Here is a 15,699-nt window from a genome sequence, read left to right on the forward strand (position 1 = left end):
ACTTGTTCATTCTTTTGCTTGTGTGATTTCCACATATTTCCATAAAACTGCCGTTGAATTCAAAATATATCTCTTTCTAGGATTTTAATTCTGAATATGTATCTTTTGTTACTTTATTTGTAGGAACGTGATCGCTATGCATACAAGATTCACCTTCCAGAAACTGTGGAGCAGCTAAGAAAATTCAATGCAAGAAGGAAATTGAAGGTACAGAAGGAGCAGACCAGTTATTTATATTAAAATATACCAAAACAAACAATTCAGTACAATATTACAGTTAGTGACTTGCCTGATTGATAAACATTCTTTAGTGGAAATATAGCTTCATGAAGGCATTTGGGATGCCAAAGAATTTGTAGTACAGGTGGCCCTCAATATTCACTGGTTCATTTCCCGTGGTTAACTTATTCACAGGCCACCTACTTATATGTATATCTATCTGTCTAATCATATTTATATACCACCTACTAAATGCATCTCTAGGCTGTGATTTAGTTTATCGAGGGGGGTAGTTTCAGTTATTTGCAGGTCTACCCCCACCATAACTAAATCACTTTCTTTTTAAGCCTCCCCACATACCATCTGGAAAGCAGGAGAGTGGTCATTTAAACTTGAAACGTCCCCACCCATCAGCGGGTGTGTGAAGAGTTTAAAGGCCACTCTGCTGCTTCCCAACTGGTATATACAGATGTTTAAATGGGTGGTGGGAGAGGCACTTGGCCACTCATGCCGCCTCTTTAAGCCACTCTCCCCGCTTTCCAATTGACACATAGGGAAGCTTAAAGAGGCGACACGAGCGGCCAGGTGCATCTCCTGCCATCTCTTTAAGCCTCCCCACACACCAGCTGGAAAGCAGGGAGAGTGGCCATTTGAACTTTAAACCTTCCCATCCAACAGTTAGTGGGTGGGTGGGTTTTAAAATTTGAATGGTCACTCTCCCCACTTCCCAGCTGGCGTGTGAGGAGACTTTAAGAGGTAGTGTGAGTGGCTGGGACATACTTTATGTGTCCCAGCCATTCATGCTGCTAAAAAAAATTTTTAGGTTAAACACTCCAATATCATGGATTCACCGTTCACAGGACTTTCCCTGAATGTAACCTCAATGATATTGGAGGGCTTCCTGAGTTTGTGTCCAGAAATTAACAAGATTCAGCAACAGTAAAAGCCATTATGATTTTTAAAAGGTAAGGTATTTTAAATGGATGAATGTTTCAAAGTTGAGTTGCCAGTGCTTATGTATGGACCATATCATTTGAACCATATCGCAGCCTCTCTAAGCTGAGAACACAATATTCTCCCCACTCTGCACACCACTCTGCAGCAGATGGTTTTTTACTTCTGCCAAATGAATCAGCCTTCCACAAATAATAGTTGAGGTATGGAGGCATGTTAAGTTTTTTTTGGTAACCAGTTGTAACCAGTTTTGACCAACGAGAAACAGAGAGGTCTGAGAGGTTTTAGAAGTCAGCTTTAAAAAGAATCTTTAAAACTAATATCTCCATTTGGGTGTACAAAAAATGTCTCTGCTTCAGGAAAAGACTTTCCACCTGCTGCCAAAAAGGGACTATAAATGATGACTAGCCAGTGCTTTGTTTCCTTTGATCACAGGTGTTACAGAAAGCATATAATTAATTTTTTGTGTGTTCTCTGTGCAGTCCCACCTATGGGTTCTGTGCCTGCATAGAGCTAACTCCAGGAACATTCTAGAAGTGTATCTAGGGAACTGATTCTTGGCCCCTTTCCTCAAAAGAAAAATTCTCTGCATGCCTCAAGGGGTGGAGTTAGCAACTACTCTCTGAGGTCTTTTCTGACCAGTGTGTTTGCATCAGTTCAGGGAACATTCTCCATGGTTCCTTTACACTGTGAGCTATAATGTAGTCTTTCCTGCTACTCCTTAAGGTTTTTTTTCCTCTTCAGTTCGTAGCATTGTTGGACATTTGTCTCACAGTGTTCATTTAATAGAATCATGCTTTCATCTGTGCCAACCGCCATACCTACAGATTAGAATTCTACATAGCATATATCTACAGCATTTCATTCTGTATTATGAAATCCTACTCCCAAGTACGACTCATTACTCCAGAGATACTCCCCAACCTTTCCAGACCACAGATCTACAATAATTGTATATTTCACTTAAGGATTGTACAGTGATGGCCCCCTTCCCCCAGCATGGTGCCCTGTGCAACCACACAAATCACGGAGAACACGAGTTGCTAGATAATAAAAACGAACATCTCAGACCCAACAAAGAGTAATGAAGCCTGAAACCACAGCATCTTAGTTTGCAGCATTTTGGCTGAAAGGAACACAGTGTGACTGGCCTGAAGCAAATGTCATGAATCTGATAATTGGTGAAGTATATTCTAAACAATCATCACATCTTCTGTTTCATTTTCTGTCAGCTGACTTGGCCAAAGAAAACAACTTATAACTTGGGTCTGTGCCACATTCCACAGCACTTAGAGGATGATAGCCCAGTGTAATCTATGCTGCTTTTGTCTGCTGGTTGATATGCTGGGCATAGAGCATATAATTTCATTTTATGTTGGCATCAATGGATTATTTCCAAGACTGGAAAGAAACAAGTTCTGTCTGAACCTTGCAGGTAGTTGTTATCAGTTCAGATGGACAACCAGACAATGAAACTAGTAATGCCAGCAGCATTTATCTTGTTGAAAAAAGGTGCCAGCGGTTGGTCTTTTATTTGCAGCTGTATATTCTCACCAGGTGGTCTAGATTAACTCAAAAATTCAAGATTGGACAGTATTCTTCTTCTTGGCACTGGAGTTTGTTCTGTAAGAGTAGACCTCAAAGACATGTACTTCCACATTTCCATCCAACTCTAGCACAGCGAGATTCTTCAGTTTGCCATAGGAAACCATTGCTTTCAGTATCAGGTTGTCTCTTTGGCCTCTCCACTGCACCAGTTGTTTCACTCTATCTTACCTCTGTATTATGGTCTAGAGCAGGGTTTCTTAACCTTGGGCCCCCAGATGTTGATGGACTACAATTCCCATCATCCCCAGCCATGTCCATTGTGGCTGGGGATGATGGGAGTTGTAGTCCATCAACACTGGGGACCCAAGGTTAAGAAATCCCGGTCTAGAGTATAGACTCTGGGTCTAGAGTGATCCAGAGTATGTTGTGGAAACATCACTGATACACATTTTGTGACTTGAGCTTTTCATCTATTCAGGGTGCAGTACTAGCAGCAGTATCAAGCCACAAATTCAATTCTTTCTATGGTGATCCACCTGAAGAACTACCAGACTTCTCTGAAGACCCTACCTCCTCAGGTATTTCCACAGAATGAATATTAATCTGTTAAATACAATTTTATATTAATACTGACTTTAGGTACACACATTTGTTAATTATACTTTTGGTTGGGTCAGTTCATTTTAATTAATAGTGATTTATTTACTTTACTTTTTATAGGATAGTGTAAGCAAATGTTCTAGTTTTAATCATTATGAAAGCAATGTTATACCTGCTGGTTAAATTACTTATGTTTAAGATGATTATGTCCTTCATCTTTATGTGAGATTAGATACCTCTTTAGTTCGACATTTATATTACTTTTTGGCTTTTCCAGCACACATTTTCTGATAGGTTTAATCTTCATCAAGCCTCATAAAGATGACAATGTACTCCATAAAATGCAATTGTTGCAATCATGGGGTAACTGTGAGCTTCACCCACTTTTCCAATTAAAAACCCACCAACAGTATTAGTAACTCAGAAAACAACTCAAGACAGCTTGGGTCCAGGATATTTAAGAAAGCACCTTCATTGTTATGAACTCCACCACTTACTGAGATCTCATGGGGTGTTCAATTACAGCTGCTACCAATTCATTTGGTGGCCAGGCGAGAGCAGGTCTTCTCTGTGGTTGCCCCAGGGCTTTGGAATGTGTTCCCTGTCAATATAAGAGTTTCATCTCTGTCTGCCTTCAAAAAATCACTGAGAAAACCTGTTTTCTCAGGCCTTTTGCTAAAACTATTTTTAAATGTTTTGGTTATAACAATTTTAAAAATTGTATGTTTTTAAAATTGTTTTGTTTATATTGAACTTTATTGTTTTAAGTTTTGTATACTACCTTGAGATTTAGATATTTAAATCTCAATATAATAATTTATAAATGTTATTTATAAATATAATAAATAAAAAGCACTATTTATTTTCCTAGTATTAATTAATCTAATCATTGCAGCTCTGATGGACTTGTTTAGATGCCGAACTTCTAGCATTTATCTCTTGATCTGAGCACCATCAACTTGCGTCTAATCTCAGTCAAAAACAGATGCCATCTTCCTTTAGGTGATCTTCCACACTATGAAGCTGCCAATTGCATCAATATATGTGCATGTGCCACTGAGTGCAGACCCGGGGGGGGGGGGTTGTTGGTGGGTATTTAATTGGATTTTAATGCACAGGCACAATGAAATATAAGAAATAGCACTGTCTTCCCGCCAGAGAAAAAGCCCAGGGCAGCACATTGGCCAGCCTTAGCATGGCAAAGAAACACTGGGGCATTTCCTTCCACCACAGTGGGAGTTCTACATCAAAGAGATCCAAAGTGTAATGTGGGCACGTCATGCAACAGATCAGACCAGTCAGAGGTTCAATCTCTTGAACTTTACTGGAGTACAGAAATCTTCTGTAAAGCTTAAGGACCTGTATTCTTCCCTGATTCTTCACAGGGCTCCAGAGAGAGGAGAGCTGGACTTGTAGTAGCAAGCATGAATTGTCCCCTTTGCTAAGCAGGGTCTGCCTGGTTTGTATTTGAATGGGAGACTGCATGTGTGAGCACTGTAGGATATTCCCTTTACAGCATGGGGCTACTCTTGGAAGAGCACTTGCATGCAGAAGTTTCCAAGTTTCCACCCTAGCATCTCCAAGATAGGGCTGAGAGAGGCTCTTGCCTGCAACTTTGGAAAAGCCAAAGCCAGTATTGTAGACAGTACAGAGCTAGATGGACCAATGTCTGACTCAGTATAGGGCAGCTTCCTATTTTCCTATGTTCCTAATCCTTGCCTCTGCCTTGGGCCCTTCAGGTTCGTTACCACATTACTTTACGGGTGGTATCTGTTGCCTGTTTCTTTCCAGGGAGTGCCTCTGAGGTTCCTCTGCTTGTTCCCCTGGTCTACCTAATTCTCATCCTCCATTTATTATTATTATTATTATTATTATTATTATTTAACACCTTTGTATACAGCTCAAAACACAAGTCTCTGGGCAGTTTACAACAAAACAATAAAAACAACAGATAAAAAGATTAAAATTTAAAATGTTAAAACTATTAAAAACACAAAACAATATCTAATGTGCACATGCACATTTAGTGGGTTGGTGCATCCCTTCAGGCTCCATACTATTTCATACTGCAGCTGGAACCCAGCATCCTCCTTCCTCTCATTTCTCAGCCTCTTTTCGACCAACCTCCTTTGCTGCTTCGCTTGCTTTGTTAGATAAAGGGGGAAGGATAGTTCTGGTTTCTACCCCAATCACCACAGCTGAAAGCACTTTATCGGAGCTTCATCATCATTCCTGTAATAGCAGCATGGGCTTTCCATTTGTTAAAGATCCAAGCCAGAGTCCTTAGATAGCTCTCTATCAGATCCCCATATCACTCTCCCTCATGGGCTGGTCTCGAATCAGCTGAGGGCCCCAGATCTTGTTCACAGACCCACAGAAGGTACTTACCTTCTCTTGTTTGATTTTTGCTGTTGCTTTCTTTTTTGTCCTTGCTGGCAGGAAAGAAGCAACATAGCCCATATTTATAGGCAAAAATGACTATTGGCATATGAGTATTTTATTTTGAAAGATCAAAAATGCAATTTCTTGCATTCTTGAGATGGGAAGAAAAAGAGACCCCTTCCTCTTGAGAATAGGTGATAATGTGTCCAGGGGTAACATGGATAACATTGCTAGCTGCTAAGAGGTAAAAATGCAGAAAAGCTTGCAAATTTGCCATTGTGGTGAACTTTGAATGCTCCATGACCCATTGGTCAACTGAACAAAACATGTTGAGGCAAATCAAATCCTAGAAGAATACATTTCACTGCGATAGTGGGTGTTTTGCAAGTCAGCCATGTGAGTTGTGCAGATATGTTCTGGTTGCGCAGAAATACTCCATGAGTGCTGGTGAAGGGTTAATTCGAACTACTATAACTATGTAATAGAATATCCTGGAGATGAGCACAGTTTTCTACTACTAAATACGGCATTTGTTGTTGCTTAGCATTTTTTGAGAATTAGACCACTTGTTTATATGCTTGAAGATACAACTGAACGTCTGACTATGCAGGCATAGTAAAGATATAGACATATACACACACTCATGCATGCTCTATTTATTTATTTTTTATTCATCAGAAATATACACAGGTTATATACAGCCGCTGCAGTAAATCTATAAATAAACTTTAATGTTTGTCTGTCCCTTATACATTCCCACACCCTTTGAGCTATCCGATAGCTGCTATTGGGACCAAACTTGGCAAAGTGCCTTCCCATTACCCTACAAGTAACATAGAGTATCCAGGAACCCTCCAAACCACTCCTCTTATGTCTGTTCCTTATACATTCCCACACCCTTTTTGCTATTGGGACCAAACTTGGCAAAGCAATTTCCTAGGACCCTACAAGTAACATAGGGTACCCGGGGACCCTGACAACTACCCCTCAGAGACAGACAGATGGATATACAGCGTGTATAGCCACAAAAGCCCAAGCAACGCCGGGTGCAATGTGCTAGTTTAATATAAATTAATACAGCTAGGCATCTACACATCCTCTCTGGGGCAAGTTTTATGCAAGAAGGATGCCCAACAGCTTCTCAAAGGTTTGCACTTGCGAACAAAACTTGAAGATTTGCCAACACTTTCTAAAGAGTATTAGAAACTGCAGGAGAGAGTGACTTCTTCTGGTTTTGGGTTTTCCCCCTTTTCACTTTCAGACTAGAGCAAAAGCAAAAGAAAACTCTACCTCTCTTCCAAGCCCCATGGCAAGCACAAGAACTTGGGAGAGAGGTGGAGTTTCTCTAACTTATAGTTTAATATAAAGAAAATAGTTTAATATAAAGAAACAATCAGCAGACATCTCTCTGCTGTTTCTTGCTTTTTCTATACAACTGTTTCCACACTTTGGCACAAATGGGAGAAAACTGTGCCTTGCTTTTTCTCTAAGCCCTCTGTACTTTTCTGGGAGGGGGAAACAGGTTGGAGGAAAGGAAAAAGTAAGCCAAGCAAGTGTATGTTTGGCAGGGGCGTAACGATGGGGGGGCAGGCAGGGCACGTGTCCTGGGCGCCACTTTGTTGCACCACGTGGGGGGACACCAAAAAGTGCCCCCGCCGAGCCCCTGCCTTTCCGGGGGAAAAAATTTCTTTGTTCGAAATTTGTGTGTGTGTGTGTGTGCACAGCAGGCAGTGTGGGGCGCATTGAGCAGTCCCTCCCCCTCCCCACTGCGACCCCCGCTGCGAGGAGCAGCGGCGGTGGCAGGAGAAGCCGGCCCAGCGGGCGGAGGAGGAGCAGGGCTGCCCACCAAAGGCTTGCTTCTCCCGTTCGCCAGGTTCCTTGCTAAACTGCGGCGCGGCGGTTCGGAGGAGGGCACTGCCTCCAGAGAGAATGCGCAGGGCAGGCGCGTCCCCCAGAAGAGAGCGCAAGGCGGCTGCGAGCACGTTCCAGCCCGGGGGTATTGTTTCTGCAAGCCATCTCTGGCTGCAGCCCACAGAAGAATCCTCTGAACACCATCCCGCTTCAGAGCAGCTCAGCAGGCGTAGAAAACAGGGTGGAGATCCCTGCTATCTCCCCTGATTATCAGGCTGGGGCAGGAGGCGCTGAGCCCGGGAGAAGGCAGCCGCCTCGACGGGAGACGCCCCTCCACGCGCGGGGGACTGCTGGGAAATATAGTGTTGGCCGCCCCCCCCCCCCCGGCGCCCTCCCAGCATGCCCAGCGCACTGTGAGTTGGCATTTTCAACAGGGCAAAGCGGAGTGGGAGGAGGGGGGGCTTCTTAAAAGAAGCACCCCCCCCAGGGAGGAAGGATGACATTTCCCCCCCGCAACCTACAAGCCACCCCCAGACATCAATGCTTCATCGCATCAACATAATAAATGCAATTTTCTTTTTTTGCAACACAAGGGATATTTTGTATGGGTTTTTGCAAGCCTCTGAATATTTTGCATGGAGGGGGGAGCACGCTCCAGGGGGCAGCGTTCCCCCTGCCAGAGGCGCTGCCTTCCCCCTCGCTCCACATTCCCGCCCCGCGTTCACCTTAAAAGCGCACTGCAGCTTTAAGGATTCCTGCTAAGTGACGCACATAAGATTCCGAGAAGTTGCTGCAAACTACACGAGCCAATCAGAAGTAGATGTGGCTGCCAGCCTGCCCTGCCGCCTGGTCTGCCCTCAGCGGTCCCGCACGTCCCTAAACCCCAACCAGACTGCAGCCTTAGCCGGGCTTTTTTAAAACGCTGGGATGGGATCTTTCCCCGCATGGAGCGGGTGGAGGACTGGCGGTCGCCATAGAAACTGTGCACATCAGTAAAGGAAAAGTGAACGGTAAGATCCTGTCCTGCTCCTTGCCTTTATCGGTTGATTTTATTGTGCATGTATGTAGCTTGCCCTGTCCCCCTGGGTTATTGGCTTCTGGTTGCCCAAGAAACAAAACCATGCAAGCAGAGAAACTTGTTTTTAAAACGATAAGGAGGCACGCCTTTCATTGAATCCTAAATCACAATATTCTGTGGGTGAATCTCATTTCCTCCTTTTTATTTTAAAATGTGTGGTAATAAGGATTAAGTATGGTAGCACACAGAAGGTGAGGTGAGGGCATATTAACAAGGAGGGCATATTAACAAGAATGACAGGGGGAGGAATCTTGCTCCAATGTTCGAAGCTTTACTGTGGAAAAGGAACTATTATTGCAATCATTCTGGGGATTTTGAAAGCACTGCAAAATCCTGAGCAAATACTCTCTCCTTCTATTGCATTTTTTTGCTAATCACAGGAAAGGGAAGTGGCTCAAAGTGATGTTAAATGTAAGCACTACACATTAAACAATCATACATGCACGCCAAGTAGAAATGCAAAATGATGTTTTCAAACATTTTGCCTTCCACCTGAGGAAGATTTGTCATAACACTCTTTGAAAAACTGACTAGTGACTAATTAGATTGTATGGTGCAAAGGACATGGTTTTACTTCAGCCTGGTCACGCGATTCTTTCTTCATTTACTTCTTTCTTCAATTCTTGCTGATTCAGCAAGAACTGAAGAAATAAATAAATGAAGAAAGAATCGCAACCAGAGGAAAAATAAACATTACATTCACAAATAAAGTTTTATAGGCTACCTTAAGTGGCGCAGCAGGGAAATGCTTGACTAACAAGGAGAAGGTTGCCAGTTCGAATCCCTGCTGGTACTATATTGGGCAGCAGCGATATAGGAAGATGCTATAAGGCATCATCTCATAGTGCACAGGAGGCGGCAATGTATAAACCCCTTCTGTATTCTACCAAAGACAACCACAGGACTCTGTGGGCGCCAGGAGTCGGAATTGACTTGATGGCACACTTTACCTTACCCTATCATTATTTCCTGAATACTTTTAATCTCTCGTTTCCAACAGGTTGAAATTATGCAACAAAATATCATTTTCCTCCCTAAGGGTTTAATAAAATAAAAATACGGAGAGAATAAAACAAATTTTGTATTTTTGAGGTAATATTATGGTAAAATACAAGTTTTCTGAAAGATGTGTGTAAGATGTTGGAGAGGGGGCGCAATTTGAGTGCTTGCCCTAGGCACCGTCTTCCCTAGTTACGCCTCTGGCTGATATTATGGTAAAGTTATCTGAAAGATGGGTGTCAGATGCTTGGACAGGGGGGCGCAATTTCAGTGCTTGCCCTAGGCGCTATTTTCCCTACGCGTCTGATGTTTGGCACTTGGATACAACATAGATAATAAATATTAAAAACAAAGAAGAGAATAAAAGAAACCCTAAAAACAAAAGAAGCTAAACCCAAACACCAAAATTGATATAAAAAACAGATCTCCAAATTTAGTTGGGCACTCGATCAAAAAGGATTTGGGCAATTGATCTGCCAAATAATTGTCAAGTATTTTATTATCATTAATTTGTTAGAACCTCCCCAAAAGATACTTTAATCTCAACATGTTGATAATATGCTAATTACAAAACACATTAGTTGACTGTTGTTGTGAAACAATGAAATAAACTTTTAAAGGTTGGCTTCATATTTTTAAATCTAGACTGTCCATTCCCTCATAGTTGTATAGAACAGATTACCAGCTCGTATGGATAAATATTCTCTGATTCCTGCGGCAGGCAAAATGAAGTCGTTGGTGGTCCTAGGTTATGATCTTTGCCACTGATGACTGTTTTTGTTTCTGATCAGAGATATCTGCAGTTATGGCAGCTGGCCAGTAGGAGAAACTTTGCTGTGCTGCTAAATCTGTGCCTAGCTGCTATAAAACTAGGGGGCAAGCAGTGTTGAATTTTATCCTTGCCAACAGATGATACTAAGTAAAATTAAAAAGATAGACTGCTACCTACACAGCTGCAGTCTTTGCTCCATAGAATATTTGACAATATTTGATTGCTCAATTGACTAGCATACCAATCCAACTTTTAATTGGTCAGTTTTTGTTATCCCATGGGAATCTTATAAATAAACTTCAGTTTGCATTTAAAATCGATCTTTTTTCAGATAAATAGTTTTTGCTAATATGTTCACATAACCAACTTGTATGCCATATTTTTATATGCTATTCTGCTACTGAGGCAGCATTTTTCTGATTTTGCCATATACTGTAAAGCTATTAATACTTTTGCTGTTAACGCATTTCCTTTCATTTGAATGGGCAACAAAATGGCAAATGCAATGTAATGCGATGCACAGTGGGGCAAATAATAATAACAACAACAACCAACTGCATATATACACAGATGAGGTTTGAATTGTTGGTGACTTAACAAGAAAAGAGATCTTGGGGTCCTGATGGCTAGCTCAATGAAGATGTCAACCCAATCTGTGGCAGCTTTGAAAAAAGCAAATTACATGCTTAGGATCATTAGAAAAGAGATCAAATATAAAACTTCTAATATTATATTGCCCATATACAAACCTATGGTGCAGCTACATTTGAAATACCAAGTACAGTTCTGGTCACTGTATTTCAAAAAGAATATTATAGGGGTGGCCAAGGTGCAGAAATGGCAATCAAAATAATCCAGGAGCTAAATTACCTTCCTTTAAAAAAAAAAAAAAAAAGCTACAGCATTTGGGTCTTTTTAGTTTAATAAAATGGTGACCAAGGGGGAATTAATGCTTATGAAATAAGGCATGGTGTGAAGAGAGTGGATAGAGTTATTTCCCACCCCACCCCCACTCTCAACACTAGAACCAGGGGCCATTCAATGAAGCTGATTAGTAGAATATTTAGAATGGGCAAAAGAAAACAATACTTTACACAGTGCATAATTGATTTATGGAGTCCACTGCCACAAGATGTGGTGATAGCCAGTCGTTTAGATCGCTTTAAAAGGGGGTTAGACAAATTGAGGGAGGACAAGTCTATCAATGACAACTAGGTTTAATTGCTGTATATTACTTCCAGGTTCAGAGTATGCTGATGAATTACAATTAAAGGATGAGCAATAGCAGGAGAGGGTATATGCCTTCATCTTGTGTTTTTCCCATAGGCATCTGGTTGGCCACTGTAGAAATCAGAATGTTGGACTAGATAGACCTTTGCCTAGTACAGCAGGGCTCTTAAGATAAATGTTTGCAGCTGCTGTTAGTTCCTCATTCTTGATAGAAGAAATAAACCACTTGCATGACTGCAGGGTCATCTTTCCTGTTCCTCTTATTTTCTGTAAGATGTCAGCATGATTTTTCTTCCTCATGTAGATAATGAAGTCTAAGATACCAAGCTATGTTGAAATACAGATTCTTCCTGTTGCTCTAATTATTACATCCAATATCTCTAGCTTGTTTTTCTGCACAGCCTTGGGTAACGGATGTGACATTAGAAAAAAATATTAGTAGGAACCTTTTGGTTTCTTGGTTGAACTGAGTGGTTGAATTTTAGCCCATCTTATTAGTTAGCTGAAACAATGCAGTAGAATTCTAAACCGGAAATGTAGTGTATTGACTGAGTTATGAGCTGGGAAGTTCCTGGTTACAATCTTGCTTCCACCACATACTCACTAAGAAAGTTTCACTAAGCCACTATCTCTTAGTCTGACATCTGCAATATGGTGGTGAAGTTATCTGTTTACAAGCTTGTTGTAAGGATTACTGAAATACTGTATATGAAGAGCTTTGAACACTCAAAAACGTTATATAAATGTTGTTAACTAGTAGTTAGCTAGTTATCTGTGCAATCTTTCACAACATTCTTATCCAAACTGTATGTGATTGGTGTGAATACAGATGGTCTATTAGCAGCATTTTGAGAATGCAGACCAACTTCTCTTTGTTCTTATACTTTAGCCTGTTTGCTTGATAAGAATTCAAAACTGAAATCTAATGGCTACTTTTCTGACATTGAAATCAGTGGGCATACAGTATACATACTACATGTATTTCCAGTTCACACCATAATATGAGCATGGTGCTCTCCCCCCCCCCTTTTTTTTAAATTCACTTGCACATTGTATTTACCCAAGGCAAATTGTGGATCCATTTGTGTTCAGGCAGCCAAAAGAAGATCTGGAGAACTCATGTGTTAATGAGAGTAAATAATTAATAAACACATTCTATAGGCATGTTGTTTCAATTTTCATGAAGTATGAAGCAGCTCTAAGAGTATATCTAGACCAGGCCTGCTCAACTTAGGCCCCCCAGTGTTTTTGGACTACAATTCCCATAATTCTCAGCCACAGCAGCCTATAGCTAGGGATTATGGGAATTGTAGGCTAACATCTGCAGGAGGGCCGAAGTTGAGCAGGCTTGATCTAGACCGAGGATGCACTGGTGCAGTGCGAGAGCTTAACATAACTTCTCAACTAACTGCATCAGTGCAGCAGTAATTATATCATTTGAAAGTCTGACACTGAGTGGCAGTTTAAGACATACACCTCCAGTGCAGGCTGTTTTTGCTACTTACACATCTCTTTGTGTATAATTACTGCTACACCCTTGGACTAAACAGTATGTGCTATACATTAAATATTAAATTCAAGTTAATGTGAAAATAACTTGGATACTTATTTCAATATACGAATGCTAAATGATGTTCTGGAACTCATGCTAGAACTTCATTTAATTTCAGTCATAGAGAGAATTGAGATTGTATGAACTGAAATACTACTACTACTACAAATATTTATATACCGCTCTTCAACCAAAGTTCTCAAAGTGGTTTACATAGAAAAATAATATATAAATAAGATAGTCCCCTGTCCCCAATTGGCTCACAATCTAAAAAGAAACATAAGGGATATACCAACAACAGCCACTGGAGGGATGCTGTGCTGGTGTTGGATAGGGCCAGTTGCTCTCCCCCTGCTAAATATAAGAGTATCATCAGTGTTAATAGTGTCTCTTTGCTCAGTTAGCAGGGACAGATAGAGATATGGAGAACTGAAATAGGTTTTCTCTTTCCAAGATAACATCGATTAACCTTTTTGTGAGTTGAAATTACTGTTGAGGAAGCAGGAGACTCTCTATAGTATATAAAGCATATGAAGGCATTATGTCTGTGGGGTTTGTCCAACCCTCCTCCTACCAAATAATATATAGATTGAAAATATGTCTTGAAAGGGGGAAATTTTGTTGCTTGACAGGCAGTGTTTTAAACAAGTATAAAGAAATCATGAGACAGTGAGCTCAGTGACTGTTCAGCACAAAGAATGGGGGAGAAAGATCCTCATTTGGCTTAACTCGTATTTCACTTTTAACCCTTCTCCTACCAAAAACAACAGACTGCCCCAAACCTAATTCAGAGTCTCTCTTCCTGAGATGGGAATGAGCAGAATTTGAATTCATTAATATTTGGGATGTGCAGAACATTTCGCAGTGGAACGTTCCGATTTGGAACAGGGCGTTTCAAGTGTTCCACGCTCAGAACAGAACACCCTTCAAATGAAGGGCCTGTTCCAAGCTCAGAACTGAATGACCCTATTCCAAGTCGTAATGTTCAAAGTGTTCTGAGTGCCATTGTGGGGTCCAAAATGGTGCTCTTCTGGCCTCTGCACATGAGTGGAAGGCTATTTGCATGGTTGGCACCTCCATGCAGGCTGCTGCACATGACATAGGCCAGAAGAATGCCATTCTGGATTCCAAAATGGCACTCGGAACAGGGTTGTTCCATTGAAACTACTGGCTTGACCAGTTCCAACAGAATGTCCTGGGGCTTTTGCGTTACATTTCGAGCTCGAAACAGAACGCAAAATCTGTTTCGTGCACATTCCTAATGAATATACTGGTAAGATCCATAAGAGTATATACAATAATAAAACAACTTTTTTTTGTATAACAGTCTTATATGGGGAGAGGAGTCATTCTTTCTGGCAAATGCAGTAGTTTGACTTGGCAGATTGAGATTTGTGGACAATTTTTATAATCGCAGTTTCTTAATCAATCAGCAAATTGAATAGACCTGTCCAAAAATATAACTGCTTTCTGTCTTTTGCTCTTAATGCCCTAAAGAACAACCATGTAGTTAGAGTGGAAATATCCAAACATTCATGTTGCTTTTTTTTTTTTAAAGCAGCAAACCATCTTTATTTCCATCAAAGACTATCAGAACTGTCCTTTCACCAATCGGTTTCTATTTCGTATGAAAAATTCGAGTTTGTGTCTGAAGATTTAACTGCCCCAGTTTGCCACTAGGTGGCAGACGGCAATAAATTTCCAGGATCATTTACTGAATAGTTTTTGCCTATATCACTACTGCCTTTTCATGGGATAAAATAAAATGATATGCAGATTTTTAAACACTATATCTTCCTATAGCACTAACATATTTCTATATTGTTAGACCATTCTTTCTCAGACTTTCTCACTGTGTTTGTGGATAGGGATGTGCAAACTGGTTCAGGGGTTTGGGTTAGAACCACCCCCCCCCCGGTCCGGCCGGACTGGACCAACCCCCCCTCCCCAGTTCGTGGATATGTTTTAAATTAAAATTATTGTTTTTTACCTGTAGCCCCTTCACAAGGCTTCATAAAGGCTGTGGGGGGAGGGGTCTGCAAAGGTTCCCCCTTCCCCCACCGGCCTCTTAAGTTGCCACCACAGCCTGTCCCGGGCTGATTTTCTGCAAAAATGGCAGGGCCTAGGGCCTTGCGGGGACCATTTGAGCATGTGCGGTGGCCATTTTCTTTTAATAATTTTTTAAAATAATATGGCCGCCAAAAACAAAATGGCCACCACACATGCTCAATTGGCCTCTGTGAGGCCTGGCATGGACTAGGGCCTTACAGAGGGCAATTGAGCATGTGCAGTGGCCATTTTGTTTTTGGTGGCCATTTTGATTTTAAAAATGGCCACCTCACGTGCTCAAATGGCCCCTGCAAGGCCCTACGCCTTGCCCGGCCTCGCAGAGGCTATTTGAGCATGCGCAGCAGCCTCCAAGATGGCCACCGTGCCCATTTATGCAGGCCATTATCATAAAAAATGATTGGTGTATACCTCTAGCAAAGATTAAAAAATAGAAATATTGCAAAC

At 41.3% G+C, this 15,699-nt stretch overlaps 1 protein-coding gene across 27 annotated transcripts in view; it reads left to right on the top strand.

Annotated features, from left to right (window-relative positions):
* Nucleotides 1–15,699, top strand: part of CASK (calcium/calmodulin dependent serine protein kinase) — a 402,451-nt gene that overhangs the window by 225,040 nt on the left and 161,712 nt on the right. For all 27 annotated transcript variants that reach the window (XM_053305461.1, XM_053305465.1, XM_053305452.1 and 24 more), the window contains 2 exons: nt 124–207; nt 3,200–3,299. In XM_053305461.1, coding sequence (XP_053161436.1) covers nt 124–207; nt 3,200–3,299 — 184 coding nt within the window. The remainder of the gene's footprint in view (nt 1–123; nt 208–3,199; nt 3,300–15,699) is intronic.

The sequence above is a fragment of the Hemicordylus capensis genome, chromosome 3, assembly GCF_027244095.1.
Source record: "Hemicordylus capensis ecotype Gifberg chromosome 3, rHemCap1.1.pri, whole genome shotgun sequence".
Lineage (NCBI taxonomy): Eukaryota > Metazoa > Chordata > Lepidosauria > Squamata > Cordylidae > Hemicordylus > Hemicordylus capensis.